We start from the raw sequence: 28,000 nt of genomic DNA, 5'->3' as shown, positions 1-28,000 counted from the left end.
ATAACGCGAGGAGCTAAGGAATGGTTGTGAAACGGTAGAAATGCAAAATAATTTTTTCAATTTTTGTATTGTACTGGCAGGTATAAAAAAATTCATATGTATTTGTCATTTGTCAATAGTTAATAAACAAAGTTTAATTCCGATTACAGGATGGCTTCCCACCCACTGTTATTTAACAACCACCTTACGTTATCACTCGATAGAGTATTATTAGTAGGTAGATAACTATAAACATCTCGATTTTGAGTGTTTGATTGAGTCGAACAGTCGTACCATTTTCAAGCGAGTGCCAAAGTTGAAGAGCATACTCCATATCGGGCAATTTCGATATCTAAAAACATATGCAAAGATTAATAAAAACCTTTGAGATTAAGTATTTAAAAATTAACAAAGAGAAAATAAAAGTACATATACAGTGTGGCCCAGATCACGTGGGATTGCATGGGTAACTTTCTTATTATTAAAGATAGAGAATTGGTTAAATGGGAAATGTTTTGCAGATTTAGATGCTTATTTAAAATTTGCTTGTGGAAATTCAAAATGTCGCATAGGTTCGACGTAAATCCAAAAAAACTAAAATTGGGCATTTCCTTGAATGTCTTATATCATCGAAAGTATAAGAGATACTTATAGGTACAAAAAAGTTTTATATAAATGTTACTATCTTTGATACGCTTAATTTAGAATTGATGTAAAAAAAATCAAAATGGCTACTTTTGAGGAACATTTATACCAACTTCCTAAAGTTAAATGGGCGCCATATTGGATTTTTAGATTATTTGATAGTCACAGGACGCGCTTTCCCACTCCAATACATTGTCGAGGTCACAAAACAGTTGCACGCGCAACTGGTTTGGAACTGTGTTGCAGAACAGTCGCTCCGTGTGCGCTAGGGCTTATAGGACTAATGATAGCAAACGCATGTTTCCTCTGCGCTGACAACTCTTAACATTAAGTGATAAATTCGGGCGATTAACCTTCGAGGATACAAGGGCAGATTCACACTCCGTAGTGTGTTTTTTAGCGCATTTTCCAACGAAGTTTTTATTTATTAATATATTTTGTTGAAATTTTAATCACTGATACTTGTAGTAAAGGCAAATATATCGCATATAGTAAAAATCAGATGTGCGCATGCGCAGACAACACAATGCCAACTTTCTTATTTATGAAGATGTTTCTTTAAAATTTTAACCATATATGCCTCTAGTAATGAAAAACATAGCGTACATAGGTATGGTCTTTGGGGAAGTATTGATCAATTTATGGAAAATGCGCTGAAGTTACTCGCCTTAGGGCCAAAACCTTTTTACTTGTTTTTACTTTCATATGTATTAAACTACTGTGGACCATCTGCAAGTCCGCAGCGGATATTATGTTCTAAAATAGAGCGTGTGTTTGGGAAGGTTATTGAAGTCTAACCATAATTGTTTCCTTTTTTCATTCCTTTCACCACTTGGTAAAGCAAACAACCTCACACCTTTAACATTACTTTTTTACAACCTGAAACACAACAACCCGCTATTATATATTTGATTTATTAGGGAAAGAAAATTCATTGACATGATATCTCCAAACAGGTAGAACAATCCCCAACATCAAGGTTACTAGAATCTGGTAACTTCCGCCATTTTTTGACAAAAATCATGCGTTCTCTCTCTAAGACACGAGTGCAATGGATTTCGGTACTTTCTATATCTAGTGACTTTAGCCAAAGAGTATATAGGTGTTAAGTTGGTAATCTTTACTTAGCGCACCTGCTAATAGACTTGCGCAGTTAGTATGCGCTGTACAAGTTGTCGTTGTCGATATACAATAAATGTATGTGTCGTAGTGTTCTGATTTTGATCTTTTCCTCTTTACTTTCTCCCGCCGCTGTGCAAATATCAACAATAGGTATACTCTTTGCTTTAGCATACATCACAAAACGCATGGAACACGGAACAGATGACTGGGCAACCAACATTACATGCGACAAACTGGAGCCGTTCAGTTCTTAAACTGTTACCACTTACCAGCACCCTTCCTACCATGTTAATATTTCAAACTTATCGTCTTTGCTATACATCGCGTTGTGTTAAAAAATCACAATTTGGTGCGAATAATAAAAATAAAGACTAAAACGCCTTACAGACGGCACGATTTGTTGTACGACAAGTCGTAATTATTAATTTTAATTTGGCATAAATAATTGTAAAAATACATGATATTTTTGGTATTTGAGGGTGCCGCAATTGTTAATATTGAAAAAATATCAAAAATCTGTTACAAGAGAGAAAAAAGGTTTTTGAATACAACGTCGTAACATTCATGGTGTTTTCGAAAAAATCGATAAGAGCTGAACCGTAAATCCGTAAAAATTTAATTTCATGCGAGCGAGGCTTGTGTTTTGGGGGCCGGGGCACTTCGCCGAATGCCCACAACGCCGACACGATTTTTTGATGGTCCATATCGCCGACTAGGGACACTACGCCGACAGACACTTCGCTGACCGTCCCCACATCGCCAAGTGTACAGGGACACTAAGCCGAACGTGACCATAACGTCGAGTCATACAACAGTTCTTAATGAATCTGGCGGGTGTGCAACACCAAGCAGCTTTTGACGTTAGGTTATTGTAGGTTTAGATTTTAGAATATTTTTTTAACTCTTTTCGAACTACAAACTCATACGAAAATTCTTAATGAAACTGGACGGAGTGTGAAACAAAGCAGCTTTGGATATTAGGTAATTTGTAGTTTTATAGGACATTTTTTAAAACTTTTTTAAAATGCAAATTCATACAAATATTCTTAATGAACCTGGACAGAGTATGAGGGGCCTGGTTTTTCGAATAGTTGGCGTTGTGGTCACGTTCGGCTTAGTGTCCATTGCACACGGGTCGGTGATGTGGGCACGGTCGGCGTAGTGTCCTAGAACCGTGTTTTGTTTAATCAATATATGTTGTTGTTTATTTAGAAACAATACATAACACTTACTTCGTCCACATCTTTGGGCACACTGAAATCGTGCAATATTATTATAGGTCACACCATTACTACCACAAACCGGACTATACTGGGGGGCTACTGGACACCGCTCTTCACAAGCACTCGGTCTCGTTCGTGTAGCTGCTCCAGTTGTAGTACTAATAGGTCTTCTTGTGGGGGTAGCAACTAAAACATAGTCACAATTATTTTGTTAGGTAAATCTATATATTTCAAAATTACAGCTATTGTCTTGAGGCATTCTATTCTCATTAAAACCACTCCGTTGGACGACGCCGTCGAACGCATCATCATAGCCATGATCGTAATCGCTATAGTCAGAATATCCATGTGAATGGTGGTTATGGAAATGCCTTTGATTGTGGACGAAAGGTAGTATTGGAAACACTAAAAATGAAAAAACATTTAATATTCATAGTATGTATACCTAAGCGGGTACATTACAAGGTAAAAAAAGAGCAGAGATACTGACAGTATACCTACACTATTTGTGTAAATATATACCTACACCAGTTAAGTTGCAAATACCTTGCCAATCTTGGGATTCGATTTCCTATAGTAGGTGCTTGTGCTTAGTATGGAACCCCTCCCCCTTACTAACTTTGCTATTGTTTTACTCGGAAATGGAAACATATAATGTACCAAATGAGGCACTAATTAATTTTATACAACGGACGTTATACACTAGGTTAACGCATAGCATAGATTGGACATTTTCTCTATAGATAGTATTGCATTGTAACTGCTATGTGCTATTCAAGTTGGAAATGAGTTTACAATAGTACTAGGTATGTACCTATTATATACATATTGTTATGATAGCACGCATAATTTTAGTTTACAAGTTTAAAACTGAGTTGAAAACTATTATAATGTAAAATTGATTCGAAAAGAAGTAAGAAAGGAATTGAGTTTATTGAGTAGGTACATTTCCTTCATTGTAATCATTGAAGTCCCTAGAGCTATTCCCGTGTGATTAAAAGAGGGCAACCCTGATTTGAATTTGATTGTTTTTGTTATTAACGTTTTTAATTAAATCTCATTCTCCCCAATTTCCAGCGTTTTATTTATGTTGGCCCATCCTTAGGGTGGCAAACACACATCCTCGAGCAACTCGAGTTACTGGGGATGTAATCTTGGCGCTCAAGCAATATTACTAGACTTCTCTACCTTGGTATATAATGTACAGTACATACACTATTATTTTTCATTTGCCTATTATATGCCAATTATATCTGTTATATGAGAAATATAAAGCAGTCTATGACACCCGAGGGCATAATGGATTGTCATCTCATTATGCCCTCAAACTGGCTGTCAACTATATTGACGGAGTCATATATAAAAAAAGATGCTACTTGATTCGTATGAAGCACTTTAAAGTTGGCAAACAATAATAATTACATTAATTGTACCTATATTGGAAATTGCATTATTTGGAACGATGAAAAATAACATTTTGTATGGACCTCAGGCATTACTCGGGCGACTTACAATCCCTTGGGCCAGAGGCCCTCGGGCACTGTCGCCCTCGGCATAAATATCGCCCTTGATACATACATATAACTATTATTTCATACCATATCATTTTTGACTAGGATGTTGTAGGTACATGGTTGTACCAGAGACTTGTTATACCCGCATAACAGATTGCAATTTCACCAATTTTAAAATTTTAAAATAGTCATCTTACATATCTACCTAAAACTCAAGTGATCTGCTTAATACTCAAACCCCATACAAATTCCCATAAAACATTCCATAAAATTTTTAGAACTGCAGTTTAATTGGCATACGGTAGGCGTAAACAACATTAGTGTATAAACAAAAGCTTAATTTGTTCATTTTTATCCTGCACGACAACAATAACGCGTTGCAGTTTGTTCGACAGGATTGTTTATGTTTAATCGACGACGTGAGGTAAAAAAAAAGTTAACGCTGCATTTAGTGGGGTTAATTACATATCGGAATAGCAATAACGAATGGACTATATTACATCATACATCCACTTAAAAAGCAGAACACAACTCCGAATTCTACAACGAAATTCCTGCTTTGACGGCAAGAAACAACCTCGACTTCGCGCCACGGTCGACCTGCCGCATCCGCTGATCCGCATTCTGCCGTCTGCGTTCACTCCGAGTCCGACGACAGCGCTCGCCGCGTGCACTTCGGCTACCGTTTTGTATATATTGTATCTTTCCATAAAACGCAGCACCATTTTATTTAGCGTCGCCCGCTAAAGTGGTAAAACTGGTAAAAGCTTACGAGACTGGAAATGTTGCCTAGCAACATTAACCGACATCTATCTAAACATTCTGCAAGTAACCATCTAAACGTAGGTATATACCTATTGTAGTCTTAAGCAGGCCTTCCACGTGCATTCATTTCATCGAACTTTGAATTAACGCCATGTCTTCGAACTTGGACCAGAATGTTGAAACACCACAATTCCACGTTCGCACATGGTTCGTACAAACTTGGCGAACAATTAATACAGGTACGATTGTGCACGCGAAAACAACGATATGCGTTTTCGGTTCCTCATATACTACAATGCGTAAATCTATCTCACTTTTGTCTTAACTCCAGGAGCGACACGACAACCACATCCACGTGCGCGCCAAGCATCGCTCCGCGCCAAGAATTTAGGATTGGCAAAACTCTTCGCTCCGCACCAAGAACGATGCAAACTCTGCGCGATGACCACTTCCACGTTCGAACTTTGTCTGTTTGCAGGAGTGTACACTCCAAATTCGATGAAATGAATGCACGTGGAAGGCCTGCTATAGGGATCTCAATGTAAAATTCATAACATGCGTATTGGCTCCCCAAATTATTTTAGAGCAAAAATGTATTAAAGTTTTTTTTAGAAAATTTTTTTTACCTCAATCAACCGTATTAGGTTTCAATCAAAAATAAAACTGGCATCTTTTTCAATAATCTGCGATGCCATGGAATTTTCTAAAAGTAAAAGATATCCAGTTATCAATTAGCAGCAGTTCGAAATGGATTTTATGATCGACTTGGTTACTGTATTGCAGTTAATGGTGATTTATTCGAACATTTATTGTAAATTGTTATATTAGGAAACCGTTTTTAGTAATTTGGTCTTCTTTTATGTTGCATTCGCTGTTCTAAATATAATACTTTCTGATAGAATTTGATTTGTTTTATAGCAGATATTCCATGGCATGACGGATATTGGCGTAGTTTTTATATTATAAAACACCATGGCATAATTGAAAAAATGGGGGTTGTATTTTTCCAATTTTCCGTCTTTATTATGCAAAAAATTGAAAACTAATACGGTTGATTGGCGTAAAAACATTTTTTCTACAAAAAAACTTTACTACATTTTTGCTCTAAAATAATTTGGGGAGCCAATAATCGCATGTTATGAATTTTTCATTGAAATCCCTATGATGCGTTACGCAAGTCACCACCCTGTATATATTGACTTATTCAAACCATTTGAGCAGGTGGATCACAACATGGTGCTTAACAAATTGGGACAAAATTTGCTTCTCTACTTCGCTTCTTTGACTGTTTGAATCCCACCTTGTTTTTAATCTTCGTTAATGATTTGCCTTCTTCACTTTCTTGTAACACTATTGTTCGCCGACGATTTAAAGATTTTTACATCAATATGTGGTACCTATTTTATTGATGATGATTGCATTTACCTCCCAGCCCAAATAAATAGTAAATGGTGCCCTTTGCTTAAACATGCTCAAACGCAAAGCAGTTTTTCAACTTCTTTTGCATTCATACCAATAAAATGACATTCAGTTTACTTCTCTAAAGTTTAAGCAAAGAGCAAGTACTTAATAATTATTAGTTACTCTTTGGTTTAACTGTTATATACATCAGTCACGGATTTGGGTATTGTATTCCATCATAGACTTTCCTTTTCGGAATATACAGTGCTAAAATGGGGAACAAATTCATATAAAAATCAGATGTTTGGTTTTAAAAAAAAAGCTCGGACACGTCCTATCTATCATAATTTATCTTTGCGCATTTGCGTACTAAAGAGAAAATATACAGGGTGTGTCAACAAGTTGATTTTTTCAATGGAACAGTATTTTTTTAAATCAATTTTTGAATTATTTTTATTATGATTAGAATTTAACACAGAATTTGAAAATGGTTTTTAAATAACGTGGACGTTAACTAATTATTTTATTACGTAACATTACGGACTGCTCTAAAACTAATCTGTCATTATTAAGCAATATATTCATATCGATTTATTGTGTTGTGTTAGACAGAATAAACTATGAAAGCAAGCGTATGTATGTATTTTATTAAAATTCTGTGGCGACGAACGGGGATGGGGTGGAAAAGAATAAAAGTGTGGTTATGGTAATAATGGAGTCTCGTCCGGAAAATTTAAAATAATCCAACCATTATTGTTTATTGCTAATGTGCCAACATCATTCTCACCTTCCGGGGGATATGAACGGTGCCTAATAAAATTTAAGAGCACTTTCCCCCATCCCATTCGTTTACACAATCCAATCGCCACAATTGTTACAAAAATCAACAATATACATAAATTAGATATAAATAGTTCATTCGCTCTAGCCGCTAAAAATAATATACCTATCTACTTATTGCTTGGCGTGGCAAGGTTTATTTCCACAAACCACCCAGTAATCAATACTGAAGTTTTCTTTAAATAATAAATAAATACATAAAAATATGGCATGTGATGCAACCACGGTGTAAAATAAGAGATCTTTAGTACAAGCACAAAGTTAATCCAACGTATTGTCGGCAGGTGGCAGTTTGGGCTCAGTTATCACACTTCTTCTATTAAAATTGTATGGTGGTGATTCCTTACGAAAATCACGATCGCGTCCATTTGATTGAGAACGCAGGGAAGACCGAAAGATATACAAAGAAATCTTTTGAATTATAGAGGACCAAATTTCTCACAAGAAATTCAGTACATGTCTATTTTTCAACCGTTTAAGAATAATAAGTATTTAAGTGTATGTGTTTCCGTAATACGTTTAAATACATGGTTCGAACAAGTGGACCGGCGTCCGTTATAGCCTATACGTATTTTCATTCTTGCTTTTAAGATTGTTTTGCACCAATCTACATTATTGGTAATGACTGTACAAGACGCAAAAAAATTTGTTTTGTGCAAATAACAAATCATGTAATTTCCTATAAAAAAACGCGGTTGTTCAGGAATAATAAGAATTAAAAAGCCATTGAGGAGGATATTGCCGAAAAACATGCACAAATCATTCCTGAACGGTTATGCAGCCACGGAAATGTTTGTGTAAAATTTAAATTTAGTCTTTTTCGGTTTTCCCCGCTGTTTTAAATGATGTGCGATGGCGATTTTTATTTTTCTCTCTTACATTGCAGTCACCATGATACTGCTTCATAAATTAATTAGCAAATCGAACACCTCTCCAATTTTCCACCGTGCATTTGATTGTAACTATAGGTACGTATGAACTTGTTAATCTTAGTTGCTTCTAGGTTCTGAGTAGTACCAAAGATGAAGTGCAAACCCCATAGTGGATAAGGCTTATATCTAGAAACAGAATTTTCAGATACCTAAATAAACAGAAAATTCTAAAATATAGACATACGTTTGCCACACTTTTGTGCACATCTAAAACGGCCAGGGTTGCTATAAGTCATATCATCACTTCCACAAACAGGATTGTACTGAGGAGTTATTTGGCATCGTTGTTCGCAGGGGCTTGGCGTTGTTTCCATACCTGGCACGGCCAATGTAGTACGCCCTATAGTGTCTTGAAAAATGTTATTCCAATTAAAACCGGCCCGCTTGTTATTCCTTGTAAATTCATCGTCGTCGTCAAATATAATTGTGTCAGAGTCTGCTTGTAAGGCTTGAAGCAATGTATTGGATTGCCTTTGATTGTAAATTGAAGGTATAACTACAAGAAATATTGCAATAAGTTATTGATTATATAATAACGCGAGATTGTCAAAATTTGAATCAGGTGACTCGGTGACTGCCTAATAAAGAAGTTCACTTAGTCACTATGCAGCCGTCCCTAATTGAAAATTTTGCAAATCGCGTTAATTTTCCAATATAACAAAAGTGAAGTAGAAAGCTTCACTTACTCTGTAGTACAAAAAATCATTTAAATAACACAGTAGGTACACAATATTTTTGGGGTATGGCATGGCAAACTTTTAAAACTTCACCTTTAACCAACTCAACACACATTCAACAGGTGGATGTAACACTACTTATAGGTACAACAGTGAACAGATATCGACAAACCATCAATTCCGGAAGATGGTAAATGCGCATGTTTGGAATTATATTTCATCGTTTAATCGCGCTAAAACTAACGGTAGGTAGATCAGTTTTACTCAAATTTCATACTGGGCTGCAATAGCAGTTTTTGTTATAGGTAATCAAAGGTGTACCAAAATCTGCTATCCATTATACCAAAAGAGTATACCTACAACGAAATATACTCTTTGATTATACATTTATACGTACTCCAACTTAAGTATAATGCTGGTGGTGATCGTTGATGATTTTATTTGGTTTTTGTTTGCAGCAAAGCTGGGAAACACCAGGTTATGTTATATGTACGTATACGTACCGTATGTTCTATTTTGGTTGAGACTGCGGTGTATATTAGCCGTTTATGAAGATAGAGACTTACGGTTTTCGCGACCCACTTTTTTGGGAAACTTTTAATGACACAAACAGAATCAATCTAGCTACGTTTGTTTTTAAGATACAGGGCGAATACGAAAAGTTCGAACTTTTTGGAATGTTATCGTATCATATTACCCATGTAAGATAGAAAAATTATCAAAGTCCTCGTGTGAGATCGAAGGGACTTCAGCGCATTTTTGTGTGGCAGATCAGTATTCTATTAGCCACTTTTTACTCAACCATGAATAAAAGATCTTGTCGAAGGATACCACATTCCCTTTGACGGTACCCACTTCCGATGTCCCGTTCACCCGCAATTCGCGTTTGAAGATTTAACTCCACCATCAGTAAGATCGTGTTGGGGGCTACCACATTCCCTTTGACGGTACCCACTTCCGACGTCCCGTTCACCCGCAATTCGCGTTTGAAGATTTGACTCCACCATCAGTAAGATCATGTCGGAGGCTACCACTGTTGCAGATCATCATTTTAGCCTTGACTGTTAAATAATTGCATTTTTTATTAATTTTGTCAGCTGAAATATTTAACGTCAAATATTGAGCTTTTTTTTGAATATTGGTGAACTGGTTTTAAGGGCACCAAATTTAGTACGTGTTTTTTAGTAGTACAAGTTGTATTTTGAATTTGACATGTTGTAGAGAATAAATCTTCCCTTACTTTGACATGGTGAATATTAGTTTGGAGGATTAAATTATAAACAGTGCCACCTGAACCAACCAGTACCTAATCAAAACGACGACTGGTCGCGACTACGACCAACAACATTTTTATTCTTAAATTTGACATTCTAATAGTCATTTATGCCAAAGAAGAGTGAGCGGTTGAATAATGGGCGTCCACCACCTTACCTCGAGGAATTTGTTACTGGAAGTTTATCTGACGATTCAAACGACGACAAAGACTTGGATGTAACAATCAAAATGGAAGATTCTAGGGTTACATCACTTTTGGAAGGACTTACGAATCAGATTACATTGATGCAAGCACAGCTGATGCAAAATACAGAGGTACAGACAAGGATGGAAGAGAAGAATAATGAACTTCATCAGAAGCTGGAAGCTACAAATCGACAACTAGCTGAAGTTCAGCGAACGATGAAAATTGAAGTCCCTCCTACAACTCGATCATCAGCTATACTGAATAATACAGTCCCAGTAACATTACCTGCACAGCTTGATACGCCTTCGCCTTCGATAACTCCGACAAGAAATTCTACGCACCAACAGTCAACACCTTCATGTTCAATTCCTAGTTTTTCTGTTTACCCAAATAACCCTGTATATTGGCAACAGCATCCATCGTTACCTGTCAGAAAGTATTTAGTAGCATTGCCAAAGTTTGATGGAAATCCTTGTGACTGGCTGGTTTTCAATGCAGAGTATAAAAGAACTACGACAGAGTTTGCATATACTTCTTCAGAAAATACAACGAGACTAAACAGTAGTTTGCAAGGGAAAGCTCGTGAGCTTGTTCAGTGGTTATTAATTCACGACGACATGGCGGAGAAGATCATGGAGAGATTGTATAGCAGGTTTGGTCGACCAGAACTTTTAGTGGACGCACAAATTACTATGTTGAAGAACATTCCCGGAATCTGTGAAAATAATGTGGGACAGATTATTCCTTTTGCTGACAAAGTGATCAACTTTAGTCACTTTATGTTGACTTGTTCTAGTCAACATCAGCTTGCCAATCCCACACTGCTTAATGAGTTGATCTTAAAGCTCCCAATGAATATGAGAATTGCATGGGCCTCTCATATTAGCTCACTGACTGGTGTCCCGTCTATATTAGATTTTAGTAACTGGATTGAAGTTAAAGCCGACAACATAGCCAGAGTTCCTGTGTGCAATTCTTTGATTTCTCCGACAGAGAAAAAGACGACACCCAAGAAATATCAAATGCTTCACACTTCCAACGTTACAAGTAAGAAAGAAATGAACTGTGTCTTATGCGAAAAGAACCATTTCATCGCTAACTGCCCGGATTTTTTGAATAAATCTACAGATGATAAATGGAAGTTAGTAACAGAAAAGAAATTGTGTTTTTCTTGTTTGAAATTTGGACATTCTACTAGAATGTGCCGCATTAGAAAGTCTTGCAATAAGAATGGATGTAACAGAGTTCATCATCCTCAATTACACAGTGAATGTCAAGATAATAAATCTACGCCAACGGTTTTAAATATGGAAGTATCCTGTCATGCTGCGTTGAAAGCAAATGAATCCAAGGTGTTGTTTAAAGTAGTTCCAGTAAAATTATACAATAGAGGAGAAGTTGTTTCCACGTATGCATTGATTGATGAGGGATCAAGCGTAAGCCTTATCAAGAGAACCGTAGCTGTACGTTTGAAGTTGAAGGGACCTATGCGAAAGTTGAATCTCCAATGGTTCGGAGACCACTGTAGTTCTGAAGAAACTGAAATCGTTAAATTTAATATATCTGGAGTCCATAACAATGCCGAAGTGTTCGAGATGAGGAATGTGTGTACTGTAAACAATCTTTGTCTTCCAATGCAAACTGTAGACATGAATCAGCTTCATTCCAAATATGACAACTTACAAAATCTTCCTATTGCCAGCTATACTGACGCCCGACCAGAGCTATTAATAGGATTGGACTTTTGTCATTTGGGATTATCGAACAGAAAGATTCAACAAACATCAAATGGACCTATTGTTGCAGAAAGTCCTCTTGGTTGGATAATTTATGGAAGAACAGTTGACAATGAGATACAATCAAGTCCAGGAAGAATGTTTCATGTGAGAGGGTATTTTGACGACATACATGCTATTGTGAAAGAGTATTTTACCACTGAAAACTTTGGTGTTGAACTATCAACAACACCAAGAGAGTCTTCTGAAACGGTTCGAGCGCGTCAACTATTGGAATCAACAACAAAAAAGGTCAAAGGTCGTTATGAAAGTGGTCTATTATGGAAAAACGATGACATAGTTTTACCAGATAGTTACCCAATGGCAGTCAGTCGATTGAGAAATGTTGAAAACAAGATGAAAAAAGAACCTGTTTACGGTATGAAGTACAAGGAAACTATTGTCAGCTACGTGCAGAAAGGATATGCTCGTAAATTGTCATCTGAAGAGGTTGTTGAAATTACTCCACGGACTTGGTATTTACCACATTTCGGTGTACTGAATCCAAATAAGCCTGGAAAATTCAGACTTGTATTTGATGCCGCGGCTAAAGTTGGAGAAACATCCCTTAATTCATCATTGTTGACAGGTCCAGATCTAAATCAGCCACTCCTCACGGTTTTATCTAAATTTCGTGAAGGTCAAGTTGGGGTATGTGCTGACATCAAGGAGATGTTTCACCAGGTGATAATTCGTGAAGAAGACCAAAACTCTCAACGATTTTTATGGAGAAATGATAAAACTGGCGAAATTGAGGTATATAAGATGTTAGTTATGATATTTGGATCCACATCTTCACCGACAACAGCTCAATATGTCAAAAACTTTCATGCAACACAGTATCTAGAAAGTCATCACGAAGCGGCCAAAGCAATTATTGAACGACATTACGTTGACGATTACGTTAATAGCTTTCACACCGATGAACAGGCAATAACTGTATCCATGATGGTTAAAAATATTGAGATGGCTGGTGGTTTTGAATTACGAGGTTTTATATCAAATTCAAGAAAGGTTACTTCGATCTTGAATCAGGAACAAGGTGATCAACTATATCAAGTGGATATGAACTTGGACAAATCCCCTACATGTGATAAGATACTGGGCATGGTATGGGACACATCCACTGACGAGTTCAAATTCAACTTGAAGTTTAATCGTTTAGAATCGACAGTAATCACTTGTGAAAGAATTCCAACAAAGAGAGAATTTTTAGCGATTGTCATGTCAGTATATGATCCGTTCGGATTCTTAGCGGATTTTCTTGTATACATGAAGGTACTCTTGCAACTTGTATGGAGGTCTGGTGTAGAATGGGATCAACCAATTCCTACACATCTTTACGAGCGATGGTGTGCATGGAGTCGAGAATTAACAAAGGTTAGCCAATTTCGTATTACACGTTGTTACTCAAAGGGACTGCGGATGCCAAAAGCTGTTGAACTTCACATATTTGTAGATGCGAGTGAAGTCGCTTTTTCAGCAGTGTGCTACCTTCGAGTTACTTCGCAAGATGAAGTTACAGTATCATTCGTCATGGGGAAAACTAAATGCGCACCTGTCAAATACCTTTCCATCCCAAGGCTCGAATTGCAGGCAGCAATTCTTGGAGTTAGAATGTATAAAACTGTTTTGAGATCTCACAGTTTTGTTATTTCAAAATCGACATTTTGGAGCGATTCTAAAACGGTACTTCATTGGATCAAGGATGACAGAAGAAAATACAAGACATTCGTTGCTAATAGAGTGGGTGAAATTTTGGATTCAACAGAACCCACTCAATGGAACTGGGTTTCAACACATGAAAATGCTGCTGATGATGCGACACGTGACATTTATCCACCTCACTTCAAACCTAATAGAAGGTGGATAAACGGACCAGAATGGTTGAAGCAAGACAAAAGTAAATGGCCTCATCAAACAGATTGTCATGTAGTAAATGATGAAGACCTAGAACTACAACCACCAAAACATGTAGTTATGATGATTCGTGAAAATATGATTCAATTTAACTTTGCAAATAGCTCGAGTTATTTCAAAGTTTTACGTACAGCTGCTTGGATGATACGTTTTGTAAAGAATTTAAAAGCTAAAGCTTCCAACATGAATTTGCATACAGGTGAACTAAAAGTTGAGGAAGTAAGACAGGCTGAAATTTTGATATTCAGAACTGTACAGATGGAAACTTTTCACGAAGAATACGATTCACTGACTAATTGTGTTCCTATCAGCAAATCAAGCGATATATATAAGTTGACACCAGCCTTGGATGAAGATGGGATTATTAGATTAAATGGACGAATTGACAACGCTCCTACACTACCAATGAGGACCAAGCGACCTATAATTTTACCAAAACAACATCCAGTCACAAAACTTGTCATCAGTCATTATCATCGTTTATGTCACCACCAAAACGAAGAATTGATCATTTGTGAAATTCGGCGAAAATTTTGGATTAACGATTTACGTGTTTTAGTAAGGTCATCTAAACGCCAATGTCAGCAATGTAAAAATGAAACAGCTCAACCAGAGGTGCCACAAATGGGACAGTTACCACTAGATCGCCTAACTCCAAACATTCGACCGTTTACGTACACCGGACTAGATTATTTTGGACCTGTTCATGTTACAATTGGAAGAAGACGTGAAAAGAGGTGGGTGGCATTATTTACTTGCTTGACGATTCGTGCAGTACATCTCGAAATTGCACAAGACTTATCGACAGATTCTTGTATCATATGCCTCCGAAACTTTATGAATTTGAGAGGAGTTCCAGTTAGAATCCGATCAGACAACGGATCTAATTTCCTCGGAGTGAAGGGTGAGTTGATGACAGTTGAAAATTTGTATAATAAAGATGCCATAATATCGGAATCCACAATGAAAGGAATAGAATGGCTGTTTAATTGTCCTTCCAATCCATCAGCGGGTGGATGTTGGGAGCGACTAGTGCGATCTATTAAAAGAGTTCTCAAACATTCGTTAAAGGAAGTAGCTCCGAGGGTTGAAACATTACGCAGTTACTTGCTTGAAGCAGCAAACATGGTGAACTCTAGACCATTGACTCATGTACCTGTGTCAGCATTAGAAGAACATCCATTAACACCAAATTCTTTCTTAATTGGAGATACAAATGTTATACAATCACCTTATACGCCAGACGAAAAATTATGGACGTTTCGAAAGCAATGGAGAGTGGCAAATGCTTTAAAAAATCATTTTTGGCGTAGGTGGATAAGAGAATATTTACCTATACTAACCAGGAGAACAAAGTGGTTTGAAAAGAAGGAGCCGATCAAAGTAGGAGATCTAGTAATCATTTGTGAAGACGATGTTCATCGAAAACAATGGATACGGGGAATAGTAGAGAAAGTTTTTCCTGGTAAAGACGGTCAAGTACGGAGAGCAGAAATACGAACAAATGATCGACTTCTTCAGAGACCTGCATCTAAGCTTGCAGTTCTGGATGTCATTAGTAAATCAACCCAGTAATTGATTTACGGGGGTTGGAATGTTGCAGATCATCATTTTAGCCTTGACTGTTAAATAATTGCATTTTTTATTAATTTTGTCAGCTGAAATATTTAACGTCAAATATTGAGCTTTTTTTTGAATATTGGTGAACTGGTTTTAAGGGCACCAAATTTAGTACGTGTTTTTTAGTAGTACAAGTTGTATTTTGAATTTGACATGTTGTAGAGAATAAATCTTCCCTTACTTTGACATGATGAATATTAGTTTGGAGGATTAAATTATAAACAGTGCCACCTGAACCAACCAGTACCTAATCAAAACGACGACTGGTCGCGACTACGACCAACAACAACCACATTTCCTTTTTCGGTGCATACTTATATTACACCCACATTTTGGTGGATCTCGCTAAAAACCTTCCACAAGATAGTACTTAATTTTTGGGGGGCACTTCTCATTGCTCGAGCTTCTATTGGCGACACGAGAAAGAGAGACAGCCATTCGAGATTTACGAAAGGTTAAAACGCGTGACAGAATTCGCAACGGAAGGTAAAAGGTGCCCGAAGTTGACTACCTCTCGAAGACGCGCGCGCGCGCCTTGCAAAAGGTCGTTAATTTCGCCCCTAGGGCAAAAAACAAAATTCCGCCACGCAGGAGTTGTGCGCGTTTACAACATCTTTCCGACGACACCAATTTGAAAAGAATCGGACCAAAACTGTAGTAGAAGATAGGAAAAAACTGAAAAACCTTCACGTTAATATACCTACTACGCTCGAGGATGACGCCCAGATGTCGCCAACCCCACATCATGTAGCCCTGCCCCCAAGGTTTACAAATTACACGGCCTTGTAGATACACGTACACCCGTTGCCTCTTCTACGCGCCCACATTTGCTGCCAGCCAGCCGCCCAGCCAGCCAGCCAGCCAGCCAAAGTGAGATTAAATGCTACTTCTTACAAATAAATTTGCAAAAATGCGCTAAAAAACGGTAAAAACTGCCACTCTAGACATTTGTACGTAGAATCCATTGGTGTAGTATAAATACATTTTTGGACCACCGTTTCTGAGACTTGACGCAAAGTTGGTATTCTTTAAATGCGACACCCTATATATCTTAACGTCAATTTTTTTGCATTCCATTTCCTGATTACATTAATGTATATGTATACCTATATTTAAAAATTTTGAAAAATATGATGTATAATTATATCTCGAATTATATTAAAAAAATAGGTTGTGATATAATCCGGAAAACGCAAATTATTGACGTTAAGATACATAGGGTGTTGTATTAGCCTTTTTTGTGGCAAAAAATTCGTAGTGAGTCAAGGAAGGGATATACTAAAAAACTGAACATTGCGGGCTACTAGCCTAATCCATGGCGCATACGGATCGCGACGTTCCGAGGACGCGTGACGTGGAGCGAAGTGCGTAAAAATTAATTAATAATAAATAATAACATTTATTTTATAGCATATGTTAAAATGACATTTTAATAGGTTTGAATGAGTAGGCTAAGCCGTTCTTTAACCGTGAGGATAGATAAAGTGATCATTTTAACCGTTAAGGTAGATAAAGTGAAACAAATGATTGTGCATTCTAATGACATCCGTCATTCTTATTTCAAATGCACGTTATAAAACACAGTCGTCTATAATTACAAGCCATGCTGAGAAGTTTGGCAACGTTGTTTGAAAGTCAATAAGTTTTAATGGCGTCTTGTTACTCTTGAAAAATTACTCCTCTCTTCTGTGTTTCGCGTTGGTGGTTTTAATACCGAAGAAAGATACTTAGGCCGCTTACAATTGTACATATGTATATTTTATTCATTTACAAAAATGGATAATAACATTTTTATTTGACTTTAAAATTCGAAACGCTGTAAATTGGTAACTGCATCGTAATGTGTTATTTATCGAGATCTCCTAAACTGGTGAACTTCTGTCGAAAAAGGTCGAGGTGAAGCACACGCTTGGGCACTTAATTTCAGCAAAAGGGCGGTAAAGTCGCTGTGCATCAGCGAGGTCTTATCAACGACTTCCAGGTGCGATTCGGAATGGCAGACTGTAAACTGGTCGCTACTCCAGTGGGTGAAGGTACGAAGCTTTTAAAGAGGGAAGCCGCGTAGACTTCAAATTCCCGTACCGTGAACTCCTGGGAATAAATCACAAGGTTCCTTCAGAAAATCGACTTGACATGTCCGTGCTAACATACCTACTACTTGGGGAAACCGGGCGACCACGTAGTGTGTAGCTCATATTTGAGTTTGTACATAGTTACCGAGTCGGATGTGTGCAACACTATAAAAAAGTTAGCCAACAAAAATACCGCTGGGCATGATCAGATTCCCAGTTTTCTTGTAAGAGATTGTCGACAGATATTTATAAGACCTTTGTGTGTTCTACATATTTAACCTTTCTCTTAGAACATCTACCTTTCCAAGTATCTGGAAAATTGCCAGGGTAACTCCCGTGTTAAAAAGTGGAGATCCGACAGAGATTACAAATTACAGGCCAGTTAGCATTTTGTCAAATTTTGCAAAAATATTTGAAATGATCCTACACTCACAAATTTACCCTCTTGTTAAGAGTTATCTTTCCCCGTATCAACATGGCTTTATGGAGCGTAGGTCTACCACGACTAACCTCATGCCGCTGACTCAGTTCATATCAGAGAGTCTCGATAAACGTGGTCAAGTTGACGTGGTATATACAGACTTCTCTAAGGCGTTTGATCGTATCCCACATTCCATCCTTTTATATAAGCTGAATAGTTTCGGATTTAGTGACAGTCTCGTACATTTTTTTCAGTCGTACCTAACTAATCGTACTCAGTACGTAATTTATAACCAACATAGGTCTTCGTTGTTTTATTCGTTATCTGGAGTCCCTCAGGGCTCCAATTTGGGTCCGCTGCTGTTTTTGTTATTCATTGATGACTTATGTGAAAGTTTAACGTGTAACTTGCTGATATTTGCTGACGATTTGAAGTTATACACAACAGTATCAAATGTGAGTGATTGCTGGGCATTTCAACTTCAACTTAATAAGCTTTTGAAATGGTGTACTGTTAACCATCTTACACTAAACGTTTCCAAGTGTCAGATTATTTCATATTCTCGTATACGTCACCCAATTAAATATGATTATACCATAGGGTCTCAATTATTATACCGTTCTACGTCTACTAGAGACCTAGGTGTCTACTTTGATGCCAGTTTCTCCTTTTCTAATCACATAAAAATGGTACATTCTTCGGCGATGAAATCACTTGGCTTCATTATGCGTAACTGCAAATCATTTACCAACGTCAATGCTCTAACTTCTTTGTACTTTGCATACGTTCGCTCTAAAATGGAATACTGCGCATTAATTTGGAATACTTACACTAAAAGTGACATATCTAGGCTAGAAGGCGTCCAGCGTAAGTTTTTAAAATTTTTGTTTTATAAAGTTGAAGGTATATATCCGGAGAGGGGATACCCTTATTCGTTACTGTTAGCCAAATCTGACTTCTGCTCGTTAGAGAAAAGGAGGGTTAGGAATAGTGTGACTTTTCTGTATAAATTAATTCATAATAAGATCGACTCCTTGGTACTGTTAAGTTTATTGAATTTTCGTGTTCCTACTTACACCTCGCGTACTGGAATAACTTTTTATTGTGCAGTGCCATATACCAATATACTAAGAAGCTCACCAATTCATACAATGTGTGCGCATTTCAACAAGGTATGCAATTCATGCGATATTTACCATTTTGATCTTGGCGCAATACTAAATTCAATTTGAAGACAATTTGTATTGTTTTACGCGAACATTATATGCATATTATTAATAATAATTTTAATGCCTTAATAACATTATATATTATTGTAGAATTATTATTTGTGTAACTTTACCTTTTTTTTTTTTTGCTAAAGCTTGTCAAATAGATAGGTATATTATATATAGTATTCTTAGTTTTACAATATTTTATAATTTGTTTTTCTTTAAATGTATTCAGGGGCAGTTATTAACTTTTTTTTTTTTTTGTTGTTTTTTTGTTTTTGAAATTTCACTTTTCTTTTTTCTCTCAATTTTCTTTTGTTATTAATGCACAATGCTTTGTATGTTCTATATATATTTAAGTTGACCTGTAAATGGATGCGTTCTGTTGGTCAATAAACTATTATTATGATCGGTGTTTCTTGTGAGAACTCAGGTCTAGCCTGGTTAACTAATCGCACGGATAAAAAATATTATTTATTATTATTATTATTATTATTATTATTATTATGAACTTGAATAAATCATGTACTTGTAAAGTGTCCAGTAATGAGTAACGTCCTTTAGAGGTTATGACAACAAATCGATATATTTCGTTTAGCAACTTACCTGAATAATAATTTCTGTTGATTCAATACGAAGTAACGCAAATCGTCGCAATTTCACTGTGTTAAAACAGGTAAATAGGATTATTACACCCAAAATACACCTGAAATCTGTCAAGTTGAATTCGGAAATCGGTCCTACCTGCAGTGTTGCTATAATTCTCAGCACGGCTTGTAAATACTTAGACCCATTGAACTATATACTCTGTAACTGGAAAGGCATCGCCCGTAATCAGCCGTTGCCAGGGGCCGTGGCGAATTTTTGTGAGAGAGAGATGGGTAGAGGTAGGTATCCGTTACCTACGTTATGCTGGTTGCCTAAAATCATTGCGGCACGCGATTTTGGCGCTCGATGCCGTTCCAGTTACAGAGTATATACAGTGTGTAAAGCGATGGGGTATACAATTTTTTAAATATTGATTTATGAAAAAAATTTATTCTTCATGATATTTTTTGCTTACTTTGAAAGTACCAATAACGTTTAAATAATCTAAATTTATTTATAGAAATCTGGAAAAATAATAAAATTAATTTTTTTTCTATTGAAAGTTATCATTCTACATTATAATTAAGATAGAGTCTTGCAAGCAAGCAAAACATATTACGAAGAATAATTTTTTTTCATAAATCAGTATTTTAAAAAAAATTCCATCTTGTATACCACATCGCTTTACACACGTTCAATGCTTAGACCATATTTAGTACATGGACTGCTAATTGTAACGAAAATATAGTCAAGGACATCGCCTGGGTATGTGAGTTTCAGGGTAACCGAGTCTATCCGAAGTTGTCCGATTAGACACGATTTGAGACTGTCAACCTATAAATTAACAAACGTCAATTAATTAATCGCCTAGATATGCCAAAAAAGCAAACTTATTACGATTTGTGGACGTATAGAAGATAATCAGGAGGATTGAAAGCTTCCCGTACTACGCGGTTACTATAAAAGCTACTCTTTACACGATCCGAGTGGTGTTCATACGACTTTAGTTTACCCTGAGATTCACATACCCACGACTACAGTGCCCTCTATCCGTGACCATCCATTTTGTATTGAAAGCATAGGGCTAATAGCAGTCCATGTACTATATGGTCTAAGTGTAAATATCATTGAACCAGATACTCGTAACTGGAATGGCATCGCCCGTAAACACACGATGCAAGGGCGCCGGGACAAGAGAGACAGGTAGAGGTAGGTATACCTAATCGTGGCGTTTATGCGTTTTACAAAACAATGTGCCAGACAAAGATGATTATACAAACAACGGGCCAAACAAGGATGAGGATACCTACCACAGCCTACGTTAGGCGGCACGCGATTTTGGTTATCGATCCCATTTCAGTTACACAGTATACAGTTCAATGGTAAATATAAATATGGTTGTGTATAAAATGACGGGGACACGGTCAACTCGCCAAGGGCGACTCGCCACCGACCGACTAGCCAATGGGACAACTCGCCAACGCGACAACTGGCCAACGGGACAACTCGCCACCGCGACAACTCGCCAATGCGACAACTCGTTAACGGACGACTCGCCACTGCGACAACTCGCCAACGAAATATTTTTCCCTGTTTAATGTGTCATACAAATGCATCCCACAAATGCAATAGTCAATTTCCCTAATTTTGTAAAAAAAGTTTATCGAAAAATTGTAGTCAATATTTGAATGAAGACCCAACCGCCTATACCTGTTTCTATTACTGCATTTTGATATAACGACATCTTCTGCAAATTATTATTTGAACAGAAAATTTTACAATCACATCGTTATTTGAACGACACATTAAACAGGGAAAAATATTTCGTTGGCGAGTTGCCGCAGTGGTGAGTCGTCCGTTGGCGAGTTGTCGCATTGGCGAGTTGTCGCGTTGGCGAGTTGTCCCGTTGGCGAGTCAGTCGGTGGCGAGTGGCCGGTGGCGAGTCGCCCTTGGCGAGTTGACGTGTACCGAAAATGACGTTCAGAATATATGACAATTCTGTTTCTATAGAAACGATCACGACGCCAGGTAATTATAGACGGTTGTGAAGCCAGAAGCTTACTATTTTTGACATCTCTAAATTAAATTCAGAGCTGTCAGAAGCTTTACAATGGTTTATAATTCTGTTATAAAATAAAGTTTTGTATTATACACGACGATAAAGGGAACTAATCATCTGTGAAAGTTAATTCACTCAATGGTTAAAATATCCCTTTATCGTTTTGTATAATAATACAATAATACATAATAGTATTTAAAGTTTTGGGGAATGGCGCGTTGTACGGAATATGGTGGATCGTGATAAGCTTGCTTAGGTATATTAACAGGTGACATTCTCAGCACTCGGGTCATTGTAATTGTTCGGTTGTGGATCATCTAAAATTACCGTTTGAAAGTGTAATTTGTAAAACAACGTTCTATAAATTATCAATCCAGCGCTAGCAAAAGCAAAACGAATTGGCTAAAAAAATAGAAGATATCCGGGCTCTGGAAACATTCTAAACAAGCACACTTCTTCTACCACCACCAAGACTAGCTACAAGTGACAATTTCAAAATTCTAAAACAGACAATTCGCTTTTTGAAGTTTGATGTTGAAATCGCTCACACCGGAATTTTGTCAACAAATTATTTTTTTCGCCCACTTTACGTTAATCAAAAGACGGAATTCACGCAAGTACCTATGAGCTTTCAGGTAAATACGCTAACATCGCAACACTTTCGATAATAAAGATCCGATCCTCGAGATCTTAAAGCAAGCATCTAACTACAACTACGTAGGTAACTGAAAAACATCAATAGAACATGTGTAGGTACCAATTTTCAAAGGGTCGCACAAAGTTATCGTGCACACGGACAGAGACAACAATACAAAATTGTAAACGATTTGGAGGATCGTTATAGTATTTTACATTATTAGCCAGGTAAGTGAGTTTTTACTGGCGATAGGAGAAGTTGACTGGCGAGCCGTTAGGCGAGCCTATCATCTCCTAGAGCCAGTAAAAACTATTACCTGGCGTATAATGTACAATATTTTATTTGTTACTCATTTGTAAACGTAAATAATTAGTTCTTAAATTGATCTTGAAGAAATGTCTAAAATATCATGTGATCCATGTAACAGAGACTTCGCATTAATTCTGGCCAATGAAATTACTAGATTACTAACTTGTAAAATTTTTACAGGTCTGCTATCAGTTTTACAAGTCTGCTGTCAGTTTTACAAGTCAGTAGCGTTTAAACATGACGTTTACCCGTTTGCGTTTTGTCTTGTTAATCAACGTTTACAACTGAGTAACAAATAAATAATTTGACGCTATCATTCGCGTAAGTCAGAAATCGATCAGATCAAGTATTTACAGGTCTGCTGTCAGTTTTACAGGTCTGCTGTCAGTTTTACAAGTCAGTAGCGTTTAAACATGACGTTTACCCGTTTGCGTTTTGTCTTGTTAATCAACGTTTACAACTTAGTAACAAATAAAAGTTTTATCGTGCACGGAGGGACCGACAAAATATACGAAGGAAAATCGCAGTAAACAAACACATTGAAACTAGGTGAACACAGAACAAACCGTACTAACCCAGCGAAATTACATTTTTAATTACGCATTGCAATAATTTGTTATCGTTTAGGATATCGTTTTCATCAAAAGCGCAAATTAACGGTAGGTAAATAAACTAAACAAATATAGAAAACGAGCTCCTGGGTATGGCTATAGCATGTGCAAAACCAAATTTTAAACCTGATATTAGTTTTGCTTTTATTTAAAGTGTATATGTATGAAATTTCATTTAATTGCTTCCATAAATAAGAAAGTTGGCACTGCACATTCCACACAAAACCAAATTTGGAAAATGGCGTTACATTTGCTTTCATTCCAAGTGGCTATGTATCCAATTTCATTTAAATCCCTTCATAAATAACAAAGTTGGCACTGCGCATGCGCAAAACGAAATTTTGAAACTGGCGTTATATTTGGTTTTATTCCAAGTGGCTATGTATCAAATTTCATTTAAATACTTTCATAAATAAAAAAGTTTGCAAATCGGTTTATAAATGTTGATCGATTAGGCTCAATTTTTGGAATTGCGTTTTATATGGCTAAAGCTGTACGCATATTGAATTTCATGCAATTCGGTTCATAATTCACGGAGATGTCAAAAGGGCCTTCCTTATTTTTTGGGTTACATTGCCAATTCACGAACTCCGATCTACAAATTTAATAAAGAATCCACCTACAAAATTTCATCGTAATCGGTCCATTCGTTATCGAGATATCGTGCTACGGACGGACAGACACCGCGAAATTATAAACTCGCTAGGAGCTCGTTAATAAACTGTTCAAACCAATATAAACAACGAGCGACAATCACATGCGGACGGAGAGATAGTCCAAATGATCAAACTTTAATCCGTTAGGGCTTTGAATATGAAATTAGGTTAGAGTTAGTCCCTTGACTATTGTCTACTCACTACTGAAAACAAAATTGGAAAATTCGAAATTGACAGAAAGTCCAAAATTATGAACGAGCTTGGGTCCTCGTTAATATATCATGAACATTTCAAGTTTTTTTTCTCCAATTGATAGATGAAAGAAATATAAATACAAACTTATGAAATGAGAACAGATGGGCGGGTAAAGCAATTATGAATTCAGTATGTAGTCCAGTCGTCAGAGCAATAAAAGGGGTTCTATCCAAAAATAATTCAAGGAGTTTTGATTTCTTTGTGTATGGTGTAAGGTAAACATATTCATTTTGCGACCTCGAAATCCCTGTGGAAATTGTAAAAAAACTCGTGTTTTGTTGAAAAAATTTATTTTTGCCAAATATTTCGGTTCTCGTGTGTTTTAGGAAAAATATTCACCTAATGATGAATAAATGAAGGGGATAAAATTCTCTTTAATTTATATTCCATTCATTTTTGCTGTAAAGTTGATAGTTTCGATGTAGCGGGTCTGTAAATGTAAGTATTTTTTATCGCAATTGTATACAAATTCCTGATTCGTTTGTTTTCTGTGGCCTAATTCACGAAGCGAATTTAATAGAGTTTCCTTCGCTTTGTCTTTCTCGATGGTCCTGGTTTTTCAATATTTTCAGGTTCTGATTCATCACTTCCGAGGTCACTTCTCTCCTCATTAGATTCGCATTCTTGCTCGTCATCCAATTCTTCTATTATTTGGCCCATAATAGTTATCGGAGCGCATCTTCATCATCATTTTCAGGAATCAAGTGTTGCGCATTATCGCAGGAGTCACCGTTAATGCATCCACATACGTTACTGCATTTTAATTCAGTTTTCCTGCAGCGGGGGCCTGCAATGTAGTAACTGGAAGAAGTTATAGTCCACTGTCATTTATTTTCCATCCCCAGTTTGTAGGTACATTTACAGACCCGCCGCATCGAAACAATTAACTTTACAGCAAAAATGAATGGGACATAAATTAAAGAGAATTTTGTCCCCTTCATTTTTGTATAGGTGAATATTTTTCCTAAAACGCACGAGAACCGAAATATTTGCCAAAAATCAATTTTTCCAACAAAACACGATTTTTTTTACAATTTCCACAAGGAGTTCGAGGTCGCAAAATGAATTGGTTGTTTTTGACACTTGACCTTACACCATGCACCAGAAATCAAAACTCCTTGAATTATTTTTAGGTAAAAATACCTGACGACTGGGCTAATGGTGAAATTTCATTTTTAGCGCATTTTTGAAAAAAATACGCTATTATATTCGTTATGGCTGGCAGGCCGGCTGTCCGCGTGAGATCTCCACAACTACAATAGCTAGAAAATTCAAATTTTCACTAAAAGCTTTCTGCTATAGTGTAGATGTGCAGGCACTAGTCTATTTTGAGTTAGATTACTTGTGAGATCGATAATTGAAGAAAATAATTTCGATATGGGTTTCGGAGGTGCTATAATTTTACCGTTAGATAGGGGATTGTGATTTGTTTTACAAAATGAAGACGTACCCTTAATTGAAATTAAATAAAATTAATTATTTAACGCAGCCAAAATTACTCGTGAGATCGATAATTTTAAACTTCGCTAATAAAATACTGACCTGCATTACCAAAAATGCGCTTTAATCATGCATATGCTGATTTACAACTTGTTTTAAATTGCATCCGTTGAGGGCTACTAACCATAGACTAGGTATATTTATGTGTGTTTACCAAAGAGTAACAAGTATTCTTTGCTACTACCATTGTATATTGCTACTACTATAAATTCAATGCTAAGACCACAATTGTCTGGGCTACTACAATGAAGTAAAAAAAAAACGGTCGTAATCGCCCATTAAATTTTTTAAATAATGCGCTAACAATTTTGAAATTCACTTATACCTAGTATCGAATTACTTACAGTTAATAAAGTACCTACATTTTACTTGAAGGAAAAGTGCTGCGTTTCCATCATTAGGTAGTAAAAGTGCTGTGCATCTATTGTTTTTGTTTCCAACTGTAGGTATTTCATATTATGTAAGTCCCTATCTAATGTTACTTATTACATTTGGTATAGCAATTAAAATTAGCAAGTATTGTATGAATATGGCTATGCGTAATTCACAGCACATACGATGCTATCATTAACTGCAATAATAATAAATAATAGTAAATGTGTGACATTGTAATATACGTTACTTTGTATCAGGTACCTACTATATATTTGTAGTAGGCTAACAGACAAGAAAATATAGTTTTAAATACATACATAATAAAACTGCGTACAAAATCTTCATGGCTATACTGGAGTGCCTACAAACAGATCAAATTTGAACAGAACTGACTGAAATTGGCGTTTTACATTTTGTAAACTAGTATACTTATATGGGAATTCCACCTATAACCAAACACCTTGTCCTTGAAAAGTTGTACATATTTTGTAATACCTACGAATTTAAATAGAAATTCTTTATGTTTAATCATCTGGTTATATTCATTATACCGCAGCAAATGAGTAATCAATCAATTCTTCAAATTATGAATGCGCCACACACAGGCGGATCCTATATTATATTAATGTAGACATTTCAAAGAATTTGTGAACGAAAAAATAAATGTAATTCATTAATATACATAGGGACACAGGTTTACCACAGACGATGAGGTAAACACTGAATTTACAAACCTTTAATAAGCATGTTATGTTACCATTTTTGGGAATCTTAATTATAATAGCATAACATACATATACCTATAACTACTTAAATGGGTGTTTATGTAATTTTCTAAGTCGGAAATAGGTGTAGATAATTAGATATCATGGTTTTTCACCATCTATTCGTATGTGAGGTGCAAAGAAAAAACGTACCCACCTACCTACCTATTCTCATGATGTAGTCTGACCGCATGTAGAAACTTTAGATTGTTTACTTATTTTTAGGGGCGGATTTAGGCATGGAGCCCAGAGCGGGGGCCCTGTGCCGATCACTACAATAGGGATTAATAAAAAGAATAAATCCAATAAGATGCTAAATTATCTTTGATTGTCAGACTTTATAAAGCGTCGTGTCACTGGGTGCGCGATAGTGAGTGTTAATGTAAAGGCGGGACTCTACCAAACTGGGGTAGGCCGGCGGCAAAATAAACATTTTTTCGAGGTGCCATATTTTGATTTAAAAATACACCCTTAAACAGTGAGTAAAAAGTTCGTTGTTTTACTTTTAATTACATATTTTAGTTACTATTGCAGATAAAATTATAATTCTCAGTGCAATGTAAAGATAAACGATGAGTGAAACTTTTTTTAAGAGTAAAACTTTTTGATTTAGGCTTCCGTTTATTAAATAATACGATGTAAACGCAAAAGTTGCTCAAAATTTGTC

The 28,000-nt window shown here is 36.4% G+C and overlaps 1 protein-coding gene across 1 annotated transcript; it reads right to left on the bottom strand.

Moving 5' to 3' along the window:
- Positions 1 to 51: 51 nt before the first annotated feature.
- On the bottom strand, positions 52 to 27,009 carry LOC116163956. The gene is made up of 5 exons (XM_031478084.1): positions 26,887 to 27,009; positions 8,606 to 8,917; positions 3,210 to 3,374; positions 2,979 to 3,155; positions 52 to 331 (listed from the first exon to the last, which is right to left on the bottom strand). The coding sequence occupies exons 1-5, from the start codon at positions 26,912 to 26,914 to the stop codon at positions 279 to 281; spliced, it is 735 nt and encodes a 244-aa protein (XP_031333944.1). The 5' UTR covers positions 26,915 to 27,009; the 3' UTR covers positions 52 to 278.
- Positions 27,010 to 28,000: the final 991 nt, after the last annotated feature.

Source organism: Photinus pyralis, unplaced genomic scaffold, assembly GCF_008802855.1.
Source record: "Photinus pyralis isolate 1611_PpyrPB1 unplaced genomic scaffold, Ppyr1.3 Ppyr1.4_LG2, whole genome shotgun sequence".
Classification (NCBI taxonomy): Eukaryota; Metazoa; Arthropoda; class Insecta; order Coleoptera; family Lampyridae; genus Photinus; species Photinus pyralis.
Note: the sequence above shows the minus strand (reverse complement) of the source record. Positions and strands in the feature narration are given on the sequence as shown.